Here is an 18,076-nt window from a genome sequence, read left to right as displayed (position 1 = left end):
GAGCCGGACGCTCTGACAGAGCACTCACTCTGAATCAGGGCCGTCCTTCTGAATTTTTACAGCGGTCTCCTGTCAAGACCATCACGACCATCGGGCTTGCGACGAGACCCTTATGGTAGGGTCTCGTTGCCGCAAGCCCTGGAGTGCTTTTGGCTCTATCAGAGCCTAAAGCACTCCCACTGACATCACTTGGGAACGCCTCAGTCTGGCCAGCTACGCCCCAAAGGGGGCGTGCTGTCACTCACCATCGACAGCACGCCCCCTATGTAGCGAGACCCATAGCGACGGCTTGCCCGTCGCTATCCGGGTCTCACGCATGCGCACGACGTAGCCGCCTCGGTCGTGCGCATGTGCACTGGGCTGATATTGACCCGCTTGCGAGCGGGTCTGAATTAGGTCCTCTGTTGCATGTTGATGACATTAGCTTTATTGCAACACAAACAGGCAGCTTCCAGACCATACACCAGCGATCTCCTGCATGAATAGTGAATACCGACTCAAGAAACTGCCAGGAAGGATAAATTTCTTCAGAGGTTCCACGTTGCAGCGAAATCATATAGGTAAGAAAATACTCCTTCACGTGCTTGCTGTGCTTATTCACTGGAGAGAGGGATAGGGGGCATGGCTATCATCTCCTGGAGCGGTGGGCATGCCCCCAGCATGAAAAAAATGGGGGGAGTGGCTTATGGGCATGGCATTTCACATTAGTCCTCACCCCTTGCAACTGGGCCCCACCCACTTTTCAGGGTGGGGCCTCTTCCACATTTTTTTCCATGGCCACTTTAAATTCCCAATACACCCCTGACCTTTCCTGATTTTTTTGCCCTGTAAAGCTAGTTCAAACCCACCCAATACAAAACTAGATTCATAAACTATAGAAGAGTGCCATTTTCACCATGTACAATTTTAAAACAAATATTAAATAGAATTATTTCATTTGGCATTTAATCTATGGGCTTGTCTGACAGTATAAGGGCAACTTGTCAGCTTAAGTAAATAGCAGTGATAAGTTAATAGAAAATATTACGTCTCATTTAATAAGAAGGAGCAAATGACACACCTGTATTGTAGAGCCTAGCAAACATCAGAAGCTTGCATTCATTTACCAACATGCACTACACAATGGGTCTGATTTAGAGACGGACGCAGTGGCGATATTGTTTACCCATTCACAGGCATGTCTGACCGTTTAAACGGTGTTACATGGGTGTTCATAAATTAGTCCTTTTGATCACCTACACAGCATTCGAGCCCTCTGCAACTGAGAGCTGCCAAGTCGGCGGCTGTCAAACCTGTTGCAAGGGAAAGATGGCCGCTTGATGTGTGCGGATATCGATATTTACGCAGTCACTGTGATCCTGAAACGATCGCAGCCAGTACACAGACACTCCGCAAGCATGAGTGACAGGACGTGATGTTTGTGGGTGGTCGATGGTAACGGGGGTGTGGTGGTGCTATATATATATATATATATATATATATATATATATGCAATAAAATTTTGCAATCAATAGAGGTTTTTAGCTTAATCATGGCCAAGGTTATAGGCCTACCCACCATATCCAGGATGAAAATAAAAAAGTGAAGTACATATAAACACACAGTGCAGTCCAGAAATCTTTCCCATATGCTCCATTTAATGTGCTTTATTGCTCTTCTGAGGGAAAGGAGACGCCATCATTCTGGATTAGCACCCTTCCTTATTGGTTTCAAAGCATGGAGTATGGTAATGTATATGCACACTGGTATTATGCACAATTCTAGGTTAGTCCTACAAGTTATATACTGTAGTGCAACTTTCGTTCATTTTTGGGGCGTGGGTCCCCCTGGATTGTGTTGATCTGTCTCAGGGCACCGCATTATAACACATTTTCCTTCATAACAAATTTTAACCATTCACTGTGTGTTTAATATATATGTACTTCACTTTTTAATTTTCATTCTTTATATGCAGCTGCAGCTGCTCCTAACTATCTCTTTACACTGCACTTTTCTTACTATGGTGGTGCCCTGGGGCAGCTTGGCTGGGCCAGTTTTTGGGGGGCCCTGCGCTCTGGATTTGAACCCTAGTATGTTAGGGACCTACCCGAAAGAGGTTACCTGGATATGGTGGGTAGGCCCATAACCTTGGCCATGATTATGCTAAAAACCTCTGTTGATTGCAAAATGTTATTGCACATATATATATATATTTAATAATTTGGAGTCGTGCACCTGAGATTTGTCTGTTTCTGTGCTTACACACTGCAGCACTCAGTGCTTGCGGTAGGGTATGGTCAACCGCAAATGGTGCGTATGGGTCCGATGTCAGCCGATGTTACCGATTATTTAATACACTTCCTGTAGATGACATATGTTACTAAGGGAAAGTGGGCCCCTTGTGTCAGGCTGGTGGGCATCTAATTTCATACCGCGATCGCACAGCAAAACATAGTGGGCATGCTAATGTCTTGCTAGCGATCGCGGGATTTGCATACTTTGACTGCGGATGGCTGCATACATCCTGTGACTAGCAAGCAGGTCTGAATCAGGCCCAGACTTTCCAGAGAACCAGTGCATACTGAATTCTTAAGGCACAACAGCAGGTGCATGAATCTCTTAAAAGGGCACCTGCGCCTTTGAAGCAGAAACCCCATAGTTTTAGCAGTGGAAAGAATGGATGATTGTCCCTAAAGCTGCAGGGTGACTGCAGTTCTTCTTTAAATAGTTACAGCGCTCACTCTAGAACAGTGTTTCCCAAACTCAGGGCCTGATTCAGCAGCAATCGCAACTGCGATTACGCATGCAATTAGCCGATTCTTGCGTTCTGCGCATGCATCGCAGTGCGCTTGCGCAAACACTCCATTGGGATTGCAATCGCAGTGACTATGCATGTCCATCGCAGAGTGATTAACAGGAAGTAGCGTTTTGGAGGTGGCGACGGGGGGCAGTCGACGAAACGCAGGCGTCAGTGCTTTAGAACGCCTTCGCAGGGGCGTGCATAAATTAGTCACTGCGATTCCATACGCAGCTTGGGCTTTCACTACATGCGAGTAGGGTCAGACCATGTGCAAGTGTGCGTGAGGCAGCGATTGTACTCTGTTACTGATGGTTTTGCAGTCTTGCCAAGTATTACGGATGTGTGTAAGGTAAAGTGGGAATCCTTGTGTTAGGCTGCGTATGGCATGCAATCGCGGACATTAGAATTTCTTTTCAGTGGGACTGCATGCGAAATCGCAGTTGCGATCCGTACTTAATCAGGCCCTCATTCCTCAGGGAATACTGTGCATGGTTTCCTTCAGGACAGGATTATAGGCGGGGCAGTCGCCCAGGGGCACCCACAATGCCGCAAACATTCTGGGCCACTCTGGACGGCTCCCGGCAGCAGACAGCACACTCCATTACGATTGACCTTGGCAGATGATGGAAGCACCGCCTGCTCGCTGGCACAATGCCGCGTTTCGCTGGTGTATGAGTAGGGGGCGGGTCCTAATGCCGTGAAGTGCCTTCCACCATTAATAGCCAACTGTCTGTAATAGCATAACTTAAAAACTATCAGACAACTTATGTTATTGAAGTTTATATAACAGACCAACGAATAGTAAGAATATGGAGAAGTCATCAGGTGCCTGTGGCAGAGTGAAGGACAGCCACATGTGAGGAAGGGGCTAACCACTGGGGTTTTAGGTGGTGACTCTGCCCCTTTCTCACTGGAGATAAACTTCTGGCCTATGTAAGGCCTTAGTTTAAGTATGTAGAGGCCATGGGTTAAATTTACTAAGAATTGTGTCTGGTCAAGGTGTCAATTACGGGTGTATTTTGCCATTTTTTTACCACTCGCAAACTCGGGTGAGATATCGTGCTATTGACTGACAGCCACATGGGTCACAGCCAGTCAGCGGACGCTCACTGTAGAGTGACCTCTGATTGACTGGCAGGCCCGGCGAATGACAGAAACCAGCCGGTCTCTGTCATTTACCAGGGTAGAGATATAGGTGTTATCAAATATAGCTCTACATGTCCATGGGGTTTGTGGTACTCGTTTTTTTCTGTTTCCAAGTCCCGGGGAGTCTGTTGGAGAAGGGGACCGATGCTACGCCCGGAGGTAGGTGAGTATTGGATTTTTTTTTTCCCCAGGAATACCATGGGAATTTCTACTGGAGAAGTGGACCGAACATCTGGCAGAAGTATGTGCGAGTGTGTTTTGTATGCAGTACAATTTTACTTTCAACGGTGTGGGAATTGTCATTATTTTGCTAGACTATTTTTTTTTATGCAATCATAAATTAGGTGAGAAGTCCAAAAGCAGAGCATTATGTACCAGATGGTAGGGGTCATGTTGGAATGTTTGAGTTTTATTTATGTCAACACCACATATAAACTGTATTCATTGTCCAAAGTAATTTACGTAATTTCATTTTACTGTAGTTTAAGAATAAAGTATTCAGCATTTATAAGGTGATATATTTTCTTAATATACACTAACTTTAACTGCAGGAGACAGGGGTCCCCAAACAGCAAACATTCTGCAATGTGGTGGTATAACACTGACAAATTTGCAAGGATAATAGTGACAAAAAGCCATGTATGAGAAATACCTGGGATACAAGGCAACAGTGATTATGGGGTGTATTTACCAAAGCTGGGAGAGATATAAAATTGTAAAAAGTTAATTACCAACCAATCAGCTCCTATCATTTTAAAAACACAGCCTGCAAAATGTAAATTGGAAGCTGATTGTGAGAGATAAAGTACTAACCAATTTTCTCTCTCTCCCAGCTTTGATAAATACCCCCCTATTATGTGAGAGAGGGTCATTAGATCTTGTTGGAGAAAATGCTTTTTTTATGCTGTAATATGGGATCTACCTTATACCTATATACTGTTTTTCTTTAGCTCACATATAGTTTGGAATATACTTGTAAGCATCACATTCAAGGCCTTACATTTAGATGCTATCTGAAGACAAATAGTTGACTCTGTTTTTCATAAGATATATTCAAATCCAATGCACTGGTTATGTAGGTCTGGATTAGTCTACAGGAGTCATAATTTCTAAATATTCACAAGGCGTTGTTCTCAGACCATATAATTCCTACTGGTGCTACTCTCAGCAACAGCTTTCTTTACAAAGCACCGGGTGATAACTTATAGCTCTGAAGATCTTCAGCTGAACAGAACAGTTCTCCAAGAGCAGTGTTCTCAGTTGAGGGCGTTCATCATCTCAAGAGCCTGTTTCAATTCTAGATACACAAAGTAAAAAGTCTTGTTAATATTAGAGTTGCGCTGTTCACATAAAATAACATGTTAGGAAGTCTATTTAGGTACAGTAGATACAGAATAAGAAGTCAGCATAGCTTACATACTGTTAAAGAATACACAAACAGGTCTTGCATTCATTAGCTAGAAAAAGAAATATGCACATATAAATCAATGAAACATAATGGCAGAATAATTAGTTTGTCTTCAGATCATATATAATAGCCTTCTCACCTGTCAGCAACACTCTTAATTTACTGGCAGACAATGTTACAGGCCTGGAGCGACCAGTGTTGGTTAGATGAAGATTTAAGTGGACCAGGGGCTCATTCACTTCATGTAGAATACTGGAGCTAAGGGTCTGGTCTACACGCCAGCTCAAGGAGGATAGGCGTGACACTGTAGAGATATAAGAACACTCATAAATAACTGTATACCAACAATATACTGTATTTACAAGACTGAAAATAATCATAATAATTGATAAAAACCTAATCAACTTAGGGGATGACCGCACATCTCTGAGGTTTAGGGGTCTGCACCTGTGCAGAACAGGTCCTGCAATCTCACTCGTAGACTCCCCAAGCCGCAACACGATTGACATGCTGCGGCGCTTGAGGGGCGGATGGGGGGGGGAGGGGCATGCCTAGTCGCCATTCCCAGAAAAGGAGGCGTGTCTCCTCAGTTTTCCAGGAGTGACGAGGCCAGGGTCTGCATCGGCGTACATAGATTCCTGGCCTCTTGAGATCAGACACCGGCCTGGCCAAAGATGCAACCATTAGGACGATACGAGCCTGCAACGTCGGTCGCAGTGTTGGGATCGCAGATGCAGCAAGGAACGTGTCCGACACCTCCTTCTGAATTTGCAGCTGAGGTGGATGGATTTGCAAAGTCGCTTGTGTGCAGCTGTGTAAATCCGTCCATCTCTGAATCAGGCAAAGTGTTGCTGGAGGGCCGAAAATGTTGTGGATAAAGAGAGAAAAAAAAAAAAAAAAAAGGAAACAATATGGAGGGGAGGATGACACGTGGCCAAAGCAGATGGAGAATAGACTGACAGAGAGACAAGAGTAGGTAGTTGTGCAGAAACAGAGGGGGCCTGCAGAAAATAATTCTGGTACACATTTTTTAGTTCACAGAAACCTCCCCCCCCAACCTTATATATGGTTAACTTGGGAAAATCAATAAGGCTTTTCATTTATAGAGGGGATAACAAAAACACTGCATTTCTGTGCCTCTTTCATAAGTATATATTGTTTTTAGCATAATACCAAACCCTATACAGAGTCCATTAATTATGATGAACGACATATAGGGGCTCCTTGCGTGAAAGAAACTGAGCCCACAAGAAAAGAAGTAAAAAAATAAAAGTGGCCCTGCTAGGATAACCAGCACTGTACAGATATCACTATGACTATTTTCAACACTGCTGGGGCAAGTTAATATTACAAAAATAAAAATATATATATATATAATGCCCCAAAGAACTATAGGACCCAGCTTGACCAGGTTAACCAGGCCTCCTATAAAGGTTTGTTCATGCTGGTACTTGTAGTACTGCAAACTCGAACATTCAGATGGCTTGCAGGGCATGCTAGGATCAGAAGTGTCCCAAGACAAAAAAAATAAATAAACCAGCACACCCCATGAAATAATGATAGAATTAAATTTTTATGAAACTGTGGTATCTCTCTGATTGATCAGAGCTTTTGAAAAGCTACTCTGATTGTGTACAACTCCAGTTACAGAGGACTAATTTTATACCTAGCATCTTTGTGCCATATGGAGAGACTTAGATGCTCCAACACGTGTAGCGTAACAAATCTTTTTTCAAATTTTGCATTCTATATGAACCACAGCCAAAGCTGATCACCATTTGCAAGGCTGCAAATTTCCTTGCATAGGAATTGGAATAGCACAAGTACTAAGTCACATATGAAGCATAACAGAACATAGTGGGAGGAATAGCCACGGATGCTCATACCAAAACCTTTTTACACAGACTTGACTCCGATTCAGTTGCACACAGATTTACACGTACGGAAAGCCCCAGTGGTCAGTGTATGCTAGCTAGCTACAGTATGTTGTTATATCGCTTCTGATTGCTTTGGCAGTGCAAATAAGATTCACATTATGAGCTAAGAAGAGCTTTGGTGCAGGTGAGTCACATTGATGCTGGCGTGTATAATATATATATATATATATATATATATATATATATCACACACACAAGTTGCAAGTAATCACAAACTTAGAATGCATCCCAAAAGCACATTTTGCCACCAAAATAGATGGATGCATTTTGCACTTATGGCCAGATCTGCCTAGGTCAAAACATGCATTACTTTTTATTTATTTTTTTAGGTGGGGGGGGGCATTTTCCATTTGCAGGCAAACTGCATCAAACTCTGCATAGGCCTACTATTAAATGATTTCTTACAGGAGAGCTGTAAGAAACTTGTACATCTGTGAATGTTGCTCTATGGGATCAACTCTAATTTGAATGGACACCAAGGCAGTTGGCTGGAAATAAAATACTGTACATCGACCAAACGGGGCCAGGGATGGAGCTTAGGCTGGCTGCACGTTCTTTCTAGGCCAAAGGACTGAACAGCCGGATCTCTTCCGACTTCACCATCTATACATGTGGTCAAATTGTTGTTAGGTGATCCTGCTGATCGGCTCTCAAGTGAAGTGGAAAAAAACCCCCATTGAATTAGTGATAGAGGAAGTGTTCCAGGAAAAGAAAAGATATATATTATATAGGAGTGTCATACAATTTACCAATGTGCCAAATGACTGTTTTATGGAGTCACACAGCTAAATACTTACAGCGGAGGCTGTTTTCCCTCAGTGTGTCCTGTAAAGCAGTCTGCTTCTCTTCATAAGAGCGACAGAGAGAGGCTGCGTGTTCTAACAGAAACATTAAGACAGGAGTTAAACAGATAGGTCACACAATTCATGTATGCATAGACAGACCTGGAAAACATCACAAATTACAATATTTCTCAAAAGGAATATTCATACAACAAATGTTAACTGCTAAGTGTTATATTCAAAACATTAAATAGAATCAAATACCTTAGTGCATCACAAACAGTGAGTGCAGGCACAGATCCAAAAGATGGGTCAGCAACTAATACATAGAAATTTGGAAAAATCAACTTGAGCTGGGTACACACTATACAATGTGTACCCAGCCGACAGAACGGCCTCATGAAATGATATATTGCGACATCCGTACACAGGGCCTGATTCTGAGCCGGACGCTATTTGCGGACGGTCGTTCTAAAAAAGGGGCAGGATATTTAAATTGAGCGCTCGCTGTTTGCGGTGTGTTGACGCCTCTATGTCTGAGCGAGCGAAACATGCGCTCGCTATTTTGTAAAGACGCCCCTTGGCCGCTCACATCATACGTCATCTCCGCTATTTATTAGATTAATCGAGTACATCGAAAGGCGTATGAACTGCACGCTATTCTTGTGGTAGCATTTTCCTACCACAATCATGCGAGCAGTTCAGGCTAAAAGACAACCAAGTGACGTGGTCGTTGACGCTGCTCTGTTAATTATGCAAACCCATTAAACGCCCGTTTTGACCGTTTGGCACGCCTGCGTTCGGATCTCCACTCCCCGTTTTCAAGCACCTTCCCCTGTTACCACCCACAAACGCCTCATTCTGTCACTCAAATTAGCAGGCATTCGCTATTTTGCGAGCACACAATTTCCGACCGCACTGACTGGTTGGCGCATGCGCATTACAACCCATAAGCATGCGCAGATGTGCGAACATCGCTCGGAGCAAACAAGCAGCCTCTTACGAGCGGCTCTGAATCAGGCCCACACTGCACAATCCGGTGTACGACTGCTCTGTGTATCACTCCATGCTGCATTTAGCAGCACAGCCTGGTTCACCACATCATCCCATCTGCTGTGCAGCACAGCAAATGGGACGATGCGATGAACGACCGCACAATCGGCCGTACACACTATATGATCCATGTGGTAAATTGTTCCGATTCATGTCGGAACGATATATCGTAGGCTATATCTTATAGTGTGTGCCCAGTTTTAGTCCATTACACAGATCCTGTACGAACAGTAAACACAATTGCTGGCATTGTCTTCTAGTGAATTTTATGTGACATCACATGGTTTGCTATCCAGATTTGCATGCATGAGAAGTGTATAACCACATATGCCGACTGTGGTAATAGCAAGCATACTTTATTGTTTTTACATCCCCACGCAGATTATATGAAAGGCAGTACACAGCCTGGGATCTGGGACTGCTGGCCAGCCAATATCTGCCAGCCACAACCCCGATCTATGGGAGACGGAAGCCAAATACATGTACTTTAATAAAAGACTGAGTACTATAATTCCTCTTTGATGAACAACCCCGGTATGAAAGAATGATACAATCTGAAACAAAAGTGATACATCGTTTGGGGCTGGATACATTTTAAATAACTTAAATAATATCTCAGGCAGAAATGGCAATTATTGATTAAAAAACTCATTAAGTTGTGCTGTGAGGATATATAGAATGTTCTTTGAATTAATATTTTTTTTTTTCTGAAATCTAGATTATATTCTACTAGGAAAACGGTCAAGTGATATTGTATTTACATATATACAATCATCCATTATTTATGATGTGTCTATTAAATGTGTGAAATTGACAGCACCTTGAATTGCTTACTTACTGTTATATATATATATATATATATATATATATATATACATACACATACACATTTTTTAATACAATAGTGGCACTCAGGGCGGCTAGTAGACTTCACACAGGACCCCAAAAGATTTAAACGTTTCAGAACTCTTACGGTTCATACACACGTAACGATTTTTTGAACTATACGTCGTTATCGTTAAGTTGTTCAAAAAAATTGTTCAGTTTTAAGCAAACGATGAACGATAACTGCCAATGCGCGCTCTCGTTTGTAGTTGAGTTATCGTTCATCTTCCCTTCGTTCAGAAAATCGTTTGTTCATGTTTGACAGAAGGAACGATGTCCATTCACTGTATGCATGCTTAAAAAAATCGTTAATTGTTCAAGAAATCGTTGACAAAATCGTTCACTACAAAACACCAAATCGTTTATTTATTTCAAGGGAAAAATCTGAAGCAAAAACGTTGGTAACAAATAGTTACGAGTGTATGCACCTTTAGTGGCTCTTTCATCAGGAATATATTGCAAATACAAAGTTCTTACCTTTTAAGCGTTACACCATATGCAGGACACCGGGAGCCTGTCGCAGATGTGGCTACTCTGATGTAATTAGGTTAGTGCACCATGGACACAGGGAATGCTCAACTACGGAAGCCTGAATAGTTAAAAAAAAAAAAAAAAAAAAAACACAACACAAAAAGGGTTCAAAAGCACAGTAGAAGATACTCTAAGCCACTATTGTAAATAGAAACATTATCTATGAGGGACTACAGTAAAACCATATTGCTTGGAAATACAATAAACACATATTACAGCATGGATAAACTGGAATGTAGGAACATTTTTATATGAAAAAATAATAAAAAAAAAAAATATATATATATATATACATACACATACATATATACACATATATACATATACACACATATATACATATACATATATACACACACACACACATAAATAAACAAACTCTATTTGATATATCATCTTATACTATGCTGATAGTTTAAGTAACATCTACTATTAGTATTTTATCTATCGATGTAACCCTAGGAGATAGATCTGCTGCAGCTTTTAAAAATTTTAATTGGTGGTGCTGTCTATAGCAACCAATCAGATTCTATAATTTTCTAGGGTGCAATAGAGAAATGCTAGACAGAATCTCATTGGTTGTTATAGGCAACACCACCACTTTTAATTTTTAGAAACTTAAGTAAATCTTTTCCCTAGGGGTTCATTTAATCCCAGAGGGGATAAAGTATTTAATCTGAAAATCCAGCAGGACTCCAGTTGTTAATTTTTTTTGTATAGTCACCACCTTTAATGGAAAGGGGGAAGTGGCCAATTTTATACCTTAAGGACGTCAGCTTGTGGTGTGCTTCCATAAAATGCCTCGCAAACGTCTGGTCGCTGTCACCTTTATCTATGGCACCACAGATAAAGGTCACAGCCACCAGCCGGTCGCAATACTTTTTTTTGACTGTTCAAAGTAAAACTACTACAACTGGAGTACAGCTGGATTTTCAGATTAGATACTTTATCCCCCCAGAGATTAAATGAATACCTGGGTTACATTGTTTTCTGTAAGTAGCATCTGCTATTGGTATTTTAATTATCAGCATAATGTAAGACGATGTTTCAAATTGATTGAGTTTATTTGTACTATATTTGATATAAAATATTCCTACATTCCAATTCATTCTATGAATGCTGTAATATAATAGACCATATTGCATGGAAATACAATAAACAAATCACTCAGTGTAGTCCCTCATAGAGGTTTCCCTGTTGTATTTACGAAAGTGGCTTAGTGTGTCTTCTACTGTTATTGTACTTTTTTTTTTTAACTGTTTAGGCTTCTGTAGTTGAGCATTCACTGTGTCTATGGTGATGGGTCACTAACTAATTATGTCAGAGTAGCCGCATCTGTGATGAATAGATAGATATGGTCCTAATAAATTACATGGATTAATAGCTTTTACTCACATAGACGTCTCTAAAAATATTAGCCAAACTGCTTTCTTAGTTGGATGGTTGGACAGAAAATCTTTACGTGTGTACCCAGCCATATAACTAGTTGATTGGTTGGAATTAAAATCTAGTAATGTATGGGAGTAACTGATGATCAGCAATTTGCACCTAAATGCCAGAAAACAGATGAAAATGGACGTTCAGACAAATTTGTTAAATGTTTGATCTAAACAATTTGTTCAAACAACAGTTTTTGTCCATTTTCCAGCGTTTGGGAGCAAATTGCTGATTGTCATTTGCTTTCATACCTTACCAGATTTTCATTCCAACCAAATCAACTAGTTGGATGGTTGGACAGAAAATCTTTAGGTGTGCATTTGTGGGTAATTAGTTCACTTTATATTTAGACTGCATAACTAAAAATTATACAATAACTTCAAATGGAACTGGAACAAACAGAGGGCCTGATTCAGAGCCGGACACTCTGACCAGAGCTCTCGCTCTGAATCAGGGCCGACCTACCTAAAATTGGAGCGGCCTCCTGGCCGCTCGCATAGCTGTGGGTGACCACCCACAGCTTATGCGAGCGGCCAAAAAGATGGTTGCGATGGTCAAGACCATCACGACCATCGGGCTTGCGACGAGACCCTTGTGGTAGGGTCTCGTCTGCTGCAAGCCCGGTAGTGCTTTTGGCTCTATCAGAGCCAAACACACTCCCATTGACATCACTAGTGATGTCAGTGGGGCCGGACCCAGACGGTAGGCGTTCCCATGGGAACGCCTCCATCTGGGCAGGCACGCCCACCAAAGGGGGCGTGCTGTCACTCACCATCGACAGCACTCCCCCTTTGGAGCGAGACCCCGAGCGACGGCTTCCCCGTCGCTCGCCGGGTCTCGCGCATGCGCACTACGGAGCAGCCTCCGTCGTGCGCATGCGCATTTGGGTAACATCGACCCGCTTGCGAGCGGGTCTGAATGAGACCCAGTGTTCTGAAAAGCCAGACAGGACAGCCAGAACCTGGACTGAAATAACAGACTCCCTTCTCACCTCTGGGAAGACCCAATTGCTGGAGCTCACTGGACAGATTGTCACTGCTCACATTATGCTTGGCTGCACTTGAAAGAATGAAGCACAGGACAGCAACTGTGGCTTTAATGTCACCAGATTCTGCAGAAGAAGGAAGAGGCAGCCCCATGAGAAATAAAGCATTTGATCGCACACAAGTCCACATATATGTGCCCGGATTATATTTTTAACAAAAAATATATTGGATACGTTTTATCTAAAGCATATTTTACATACTGCCCGGTTTCGGGAGAAGACCGTCTTCTGTCATGATCCATGGTAGGATATAGAAACAAATATAGACTTACAAAAACATATGGAAGGTATAAAGTAAAATCTCACCAAAGCGAGCATCTGATGTCAGCTTCAAAATCTTTTCATACTGTTCAGTAAACAAAACAGCTATGAGGGACACAAGTCACTATTATCACCTTCACCCAAAATGATACTATGTCCATATGACTTACATCAATAGCTTCCCCCAGCTGTTCCTTTAGTACTTGGGCACATATCAGCTTCAACTTAACAGAGGACTGAAAAGAGAAAAGACAACACCGAGTATAGGACTATGAGGGGGAGAACATAAAGACAGTAAATTGTACAAGGCTAAAATTAAGCTATTGGTGGTTAAGGAAGACAAAGACAGAAACTGAAACTAAAGAATCACTTAGCAAGGACTAAATGATTGGGATAATGTGGAAATAATGATAATTAAGATCTTAAAAAGTTAGTTCACATAGACAAGAGCAAACTTATATCCTATATGAATTTGTAAATTCTTGAATGGTTTCTGCATACACTTAAACAGAATTACAAGAAAGGGAGAGGTAAATAGAATATATAATGTGCTAATCTATATTAGATAGATAGATAGATAGATAGATAGATAGATAGATAGATAGATAGATAGATAGATAGATAGGACAAGGGAAGGTCTGAGGTTTTTTTTTTCCGGTCATGTGACATTTAACAGGTACGCCTTTTCTCAGTTGACAACAAAAAACAGACTGCCGGTTTGCATAAATGCCAAAAACTGAAGAGAACAAGGTTTGCAAACTTTATAATGATTACTTAAAATGTATGCATGTAGCTTTGTTATGGCACAGATTGCACACTATGGCCCTGATTCAGAGCCGGACGCTCTGACCAGAGCGCTCGCTCTGAATCAGGGCCCACCTCCATTAAAATGGAGCGTCCTCCTGGACGCTCGTATAGCTGTGGGTCACCACCCACAGCATATATGAGCGTCCAACAAGATGGTCGCGATGGTCTTGACCATCGCGACCATCGGACTTGCGAGTGAAACCCTGTGGTCGGGTTTCTCAACCGCAAGCCCTGGAGTGATTTTGGCTCTATCAGAGCCAAAATCACTCCCACTGACATCATAGGAACGCCTCCGTCTGGCAGGCACGCCCACCAAAGGGGGCGTGCTGTCAATCAACATCGACAGCACGCCCCCTTTGGTGCGAGACTCCGAGTGAAGGAAAGTCCTTCGCTCGCCGGGTCTCGCGCATGCGCACGACGGAGCTCCCTCCGTCATGCGCATGCGCAGTGGGGAACATCGACCCACTTGCGAGCGTACTGCCGCTCGCGAGTGGGTCTGAATGACCCCCTATGTACAATTTACAAAGCATCTAGGGCCTCATTCAGAGGCGGTCGGAGGATGCAAGCGGTCGCTCAGAAACTGGGCGGCCGCTTGCATCCTGACCGCCCGCCTGTTTCGGACGTTAGGCTGTGGGTTTACACCCACAGCTCTAACGACCGCTCCGGTGATGGTCAGAGACCATCGCGACCATCGGGGCTTACGACGAGACCCTAGGGTAGGGTCTCACTTGTCGTAAGCCCCGGAGAGCTTCTGGCTCTGTCAGAGCCGGAAGCTCTCCACTGACATCACTAGTGACGTCAGTGGGGCCTCCCCCAAACGTTTGGGCTGCCACCCCCCCAGCCCGCCTTCCAAACGGGGCGAGCTGTCAATCAACATCGACAGCTCGCCCCCTTTGGAAAGAGACCCGCTAAGACCGGCGCTGTCGGTCGTAGCGGGTCTCACGCATGCGCACTGGCCAAACATCGAGGCGGCCGTGCGGTCGTAGACCGTACGGCCGCCTCTGAATGAAGGCCCTAGTGCTTTGCATAGTTTTTATACGGGAAGTAGTCCACGGGTAGAATGTTGACAATTAGTATGTGGTCACCATAATGCCAAATCCATCTTGCCGGTGTGGTACTAATGCGAATATATACAATTTAACAAGGTTAGCTTTAAACAATGCTTTACGATCATGTTTATAGCTATAATGCCAACACAGTTAAAATGCTTCTATTAGCATTAGTTCCATGCTAGTATTATGTTGCGTACATACTAATTGTCGACATTCTACATGCCGAAGAATAATACCACTCCCATCTATACTACTTTATGCAAGCTTTGTCCGAATTTGTTTCAGGAAATATTTTTTCAGTTTAAAGGCATTATCTTCCCTTTTCCCACTGTACAATTTCAAAAAGCACACGATTTATCCAAGTAACGTGGCTTCAAGTGTACCCAAGCTGTCTCTCTCCACTCTTGTATCAAAAACCAAGTTTCAAAGAGCCCTGAATATACTCAACTATTTTAGCTAATGTGCTGATCTCTGCCAAAACCCAATCGGGACAGTCCAAATCACCACAGAAACGAAACCTCTAAAAAAGAAAAAGTAAGCGACAAATTTTAAGCATGTACAGATAAAGACTATGTTAAAATATCAACACATTAAAAATGATGACATAGAACTGTAGTAATGGTCTAGGGCATATGGGAGTGAATAGTAGCTTTTTAATTAAAAAGTTTATTCATATAGTTAATTTAATTGTGCATTTATAAAAGGTGCCACCGAAATCCGCAGATATACACTGGTTATTATATAGTTACTAACACACAAAGCCTGTGCCTAATTCTATTTCTCAGGAAAACAATGAGCATGAGCTGTTCACACTCACATTAGTTCTTATGTATGTTCATAGCTGCAAAGAATTTTGTGCACAAAAGTAAATAAACATATGTTTTGTTAAGTGTATAATGCAATGGTCTACTGGCAACAGGTATTCTTTAAAGCCATAGCTGCCTATTCTGCCAAAATGTCTGGGAAACTCCGGAACTAGGGAGAGACCTCCCGGCCCCTCCATGTGGAACAGGAAAATGTCCCAGAGAGTGGTTCCATCTTAAGTCCACAGTGAGACCAAATTGACCAGGTGCGATTACATGAATGACCTGCAAACTGGATGAAACCAAGAAGCACACTTGGCCACTCTCCGGGTATATGAGCATTAGTCTGTGGGTAATTCTCCTGCATCCCGTCACCTCTCAGGAGAAGTGGGGGGTGGCCGGAAGATGCAATTCACTATGAACCTCGTCATAATGATCTTGTAGTGCCGGAATCGTAGCCATAATGTTCCAAGTATGCCATGAAGCCTTACCAACCTCTTTTCTTGCTACATTGCCTCCACATTTTCCAGAAGGATAGTAGGAAAAGTAAGTAACTACAGTGACAGCTCTAGGGGGATAAAAACCAAGGGCAAAAATGCTACATATAAAGTAATACTCAGCATATTTAACATGCACATTTTCCCCTTCCTCCTTTGTGAATGGCGCTGGAAGGAGTGTGGCTTCTTAGTGTCTAAAGTGGAAACATATTTATCAATAATGTCACTCTTTGTATTACCAACAAAAGCAAAAAATGTTAGTAATAAAATGGTGCAGGACAGATGCAGAAGGTTATTAAATAGAAAAAAAATTGAAAGTGGTTGTTTTTCTAAATGTCAGTTCTATGATTATGAATGTCATGGAGGAGAAGAGACTACGTTTCTGACGGAATTGGTATGATTTACTGCCGGACCCATGCCCGGCGGTTCAAATCCCAACAGCGGCAGCCCAACAAGGATGAAAATCCCGATCGTCCCCAGGTAAGTATTCACTAACCTATTCTACCCCCTAACCCTCCCTTAAGGGTGCCTAACCGTAACCTCCCCCCTAAGTGCCTAACCCCCCCTCTAAGTGCCTAATCCTAAATCCCCCGGGGGGGTGCCTAACCCTATCACCCCCTTCCCCTAGCCTAACCCTAACCTCCCGGGAGGGGGGGGGGGTATCTGACCCTAAGTCCCCCCGGGAACCCTAAACCTAACCCTCCGCCCCCCCCACGTGGCTATATGCGCCCGGCATCCCTTCGAGCGGGATGCCGGTCTTCCGGCGTCGGTAAAATGACAGGTGTCTAGATTTAGACGCCTGTCATTTAACCCTCGCCGGGATTAAGCAGTCGGGAAGCCGGCTGTCGGGATTAGGTCTGCCGGCTTCCCGACTGCATACCTTTCTGACATGCCCTGGTTTTAATATGTCTCTGGCAAAGAAAACATTCCGAGGGTTAACTCATAATCCTGGAGCTGTCCATGGAAATCAAGGAAGGTGGCAGCTATATACTGTATATTTCTGAAGTTTAGAGCTACTTTTATCTCTGCCTTATAGAAATGCAGCTAGAGAGAAACAAACTGTAGAAACAAGTAAAACAGAAATTCATATAAAGAAAAGAAAACAGATGCTGCAGGCTACGTATTATACCACACCCGTTTTATTTACTCTCTGCAATCATTAGTACGTGTTCAATTACACTACCATTGTTAGCATGAAATCTAAGCAATAACTATGAGTGCTACAATAGGATAAAGCGATCGTAAACGATAGGATACACGAATGCATGTAGTATGATCTTACCATTGTGCCAACAGCTGCAGCTGTTCCTGTCAGCTGATCTAATAACGATCATGTGACATTTAACATGCGCGCCTTTAAAAAAAAACAAAATAACTTTATTCATACAAATTGCAGGGATGTTCCCGGCTGTGCGGTTGCACAGGGGCGCCGGGGTCCGGCAGTAGGAAAGCTCCGCCCTCCACCCCGTTGGTTGCTTGTGAATAACGTAGTCACTGGGGGAGGGCGCAGTGAGGGGGGAACACGGGACGGTGCAGGGTGCTGAGACTCCCGAGACACCTAGCGCCGGACCTGCATACAAACATCCATTGCTATGATTTTTCTATGCAATGCATCTGTTTTGCGGTATGGAAAGTGCAAACCTGTTATTTTTC

The 18,076-nt window shown here is 43.0% G+C and overlaps 1 protein-coding gene across 1 annotated transcript; it reads right to left on the bottom strand.

Annotated features, from left to right (window-relative positions):
• Positions 1-4,313: 4,313 nt before the first annotated feature.
• Positions 4,314-17,830, bottom strand: COMMD4 (COMM domain containing 4). Its single transcript, XM_088445783.1, has 8 exons — positions 17,706-17,830; positions 15,572-15,643; positions 13,435-13,500; positions 13,310-13,349; positions 12,950-13,069; positions 8,068-8,148; positions 5,473-5,637; positions 4,314-5,222 (listed from the first exon to the last, which is right to left on the bottom strand). The coding sequence occupies exons 1-8, from the start codon at positions 17,706-17,708 to the stop codon at positions 5,182-5,184; spliced, it is 588 nt and encodes a 195-aa protein (XP_088301909.1). The 5' UTR covers positions 17,709-17,830; the 3' UTR covers positions 4,314-5,181.
• Between the last annotated feature and the right edge of the window lie 246 nt (positions 17,831-18,076).

This window comes from Taudactylus pleione, unplaced genomic scaffold (assembly GCF_031769625.1).
Source record: "Taudactylus pleione unplaced genomic scaffold, aTauple2 ptg000019l, whole genome shotgun sequence".
NCBI classification, from domain to species: domain Eukaryota; kingdom Metazoa; phylum Chordata; class Amphibia; order Anura; family Myobatrachidae; genus Taudactylus; species Taudactylus pleione.
Note: the sequence above shows the minus strand (reverse complement) of the source record. Positions and strands in the feature narration are given on the sequence as shown.

Coding starts and splice junctions, on each gene's coding strand:
- COMMD4 (XM_088445783.1), bottom strand. Junction 5,638..8,067: donor GAGGGAAAACAGCCTCCGCT/GTAAGTATTTAG, acceptor ATATCTCTACAG/TGTCACGCCTATCCTCCTTG. Junction 5,223..5,472: donor ATTAAGAGTGTTGCTGACAG/GTGAGAAGGCTA, acceptor TTGTGTATCTAG/AATTGAAACAGGCTCTTGAG.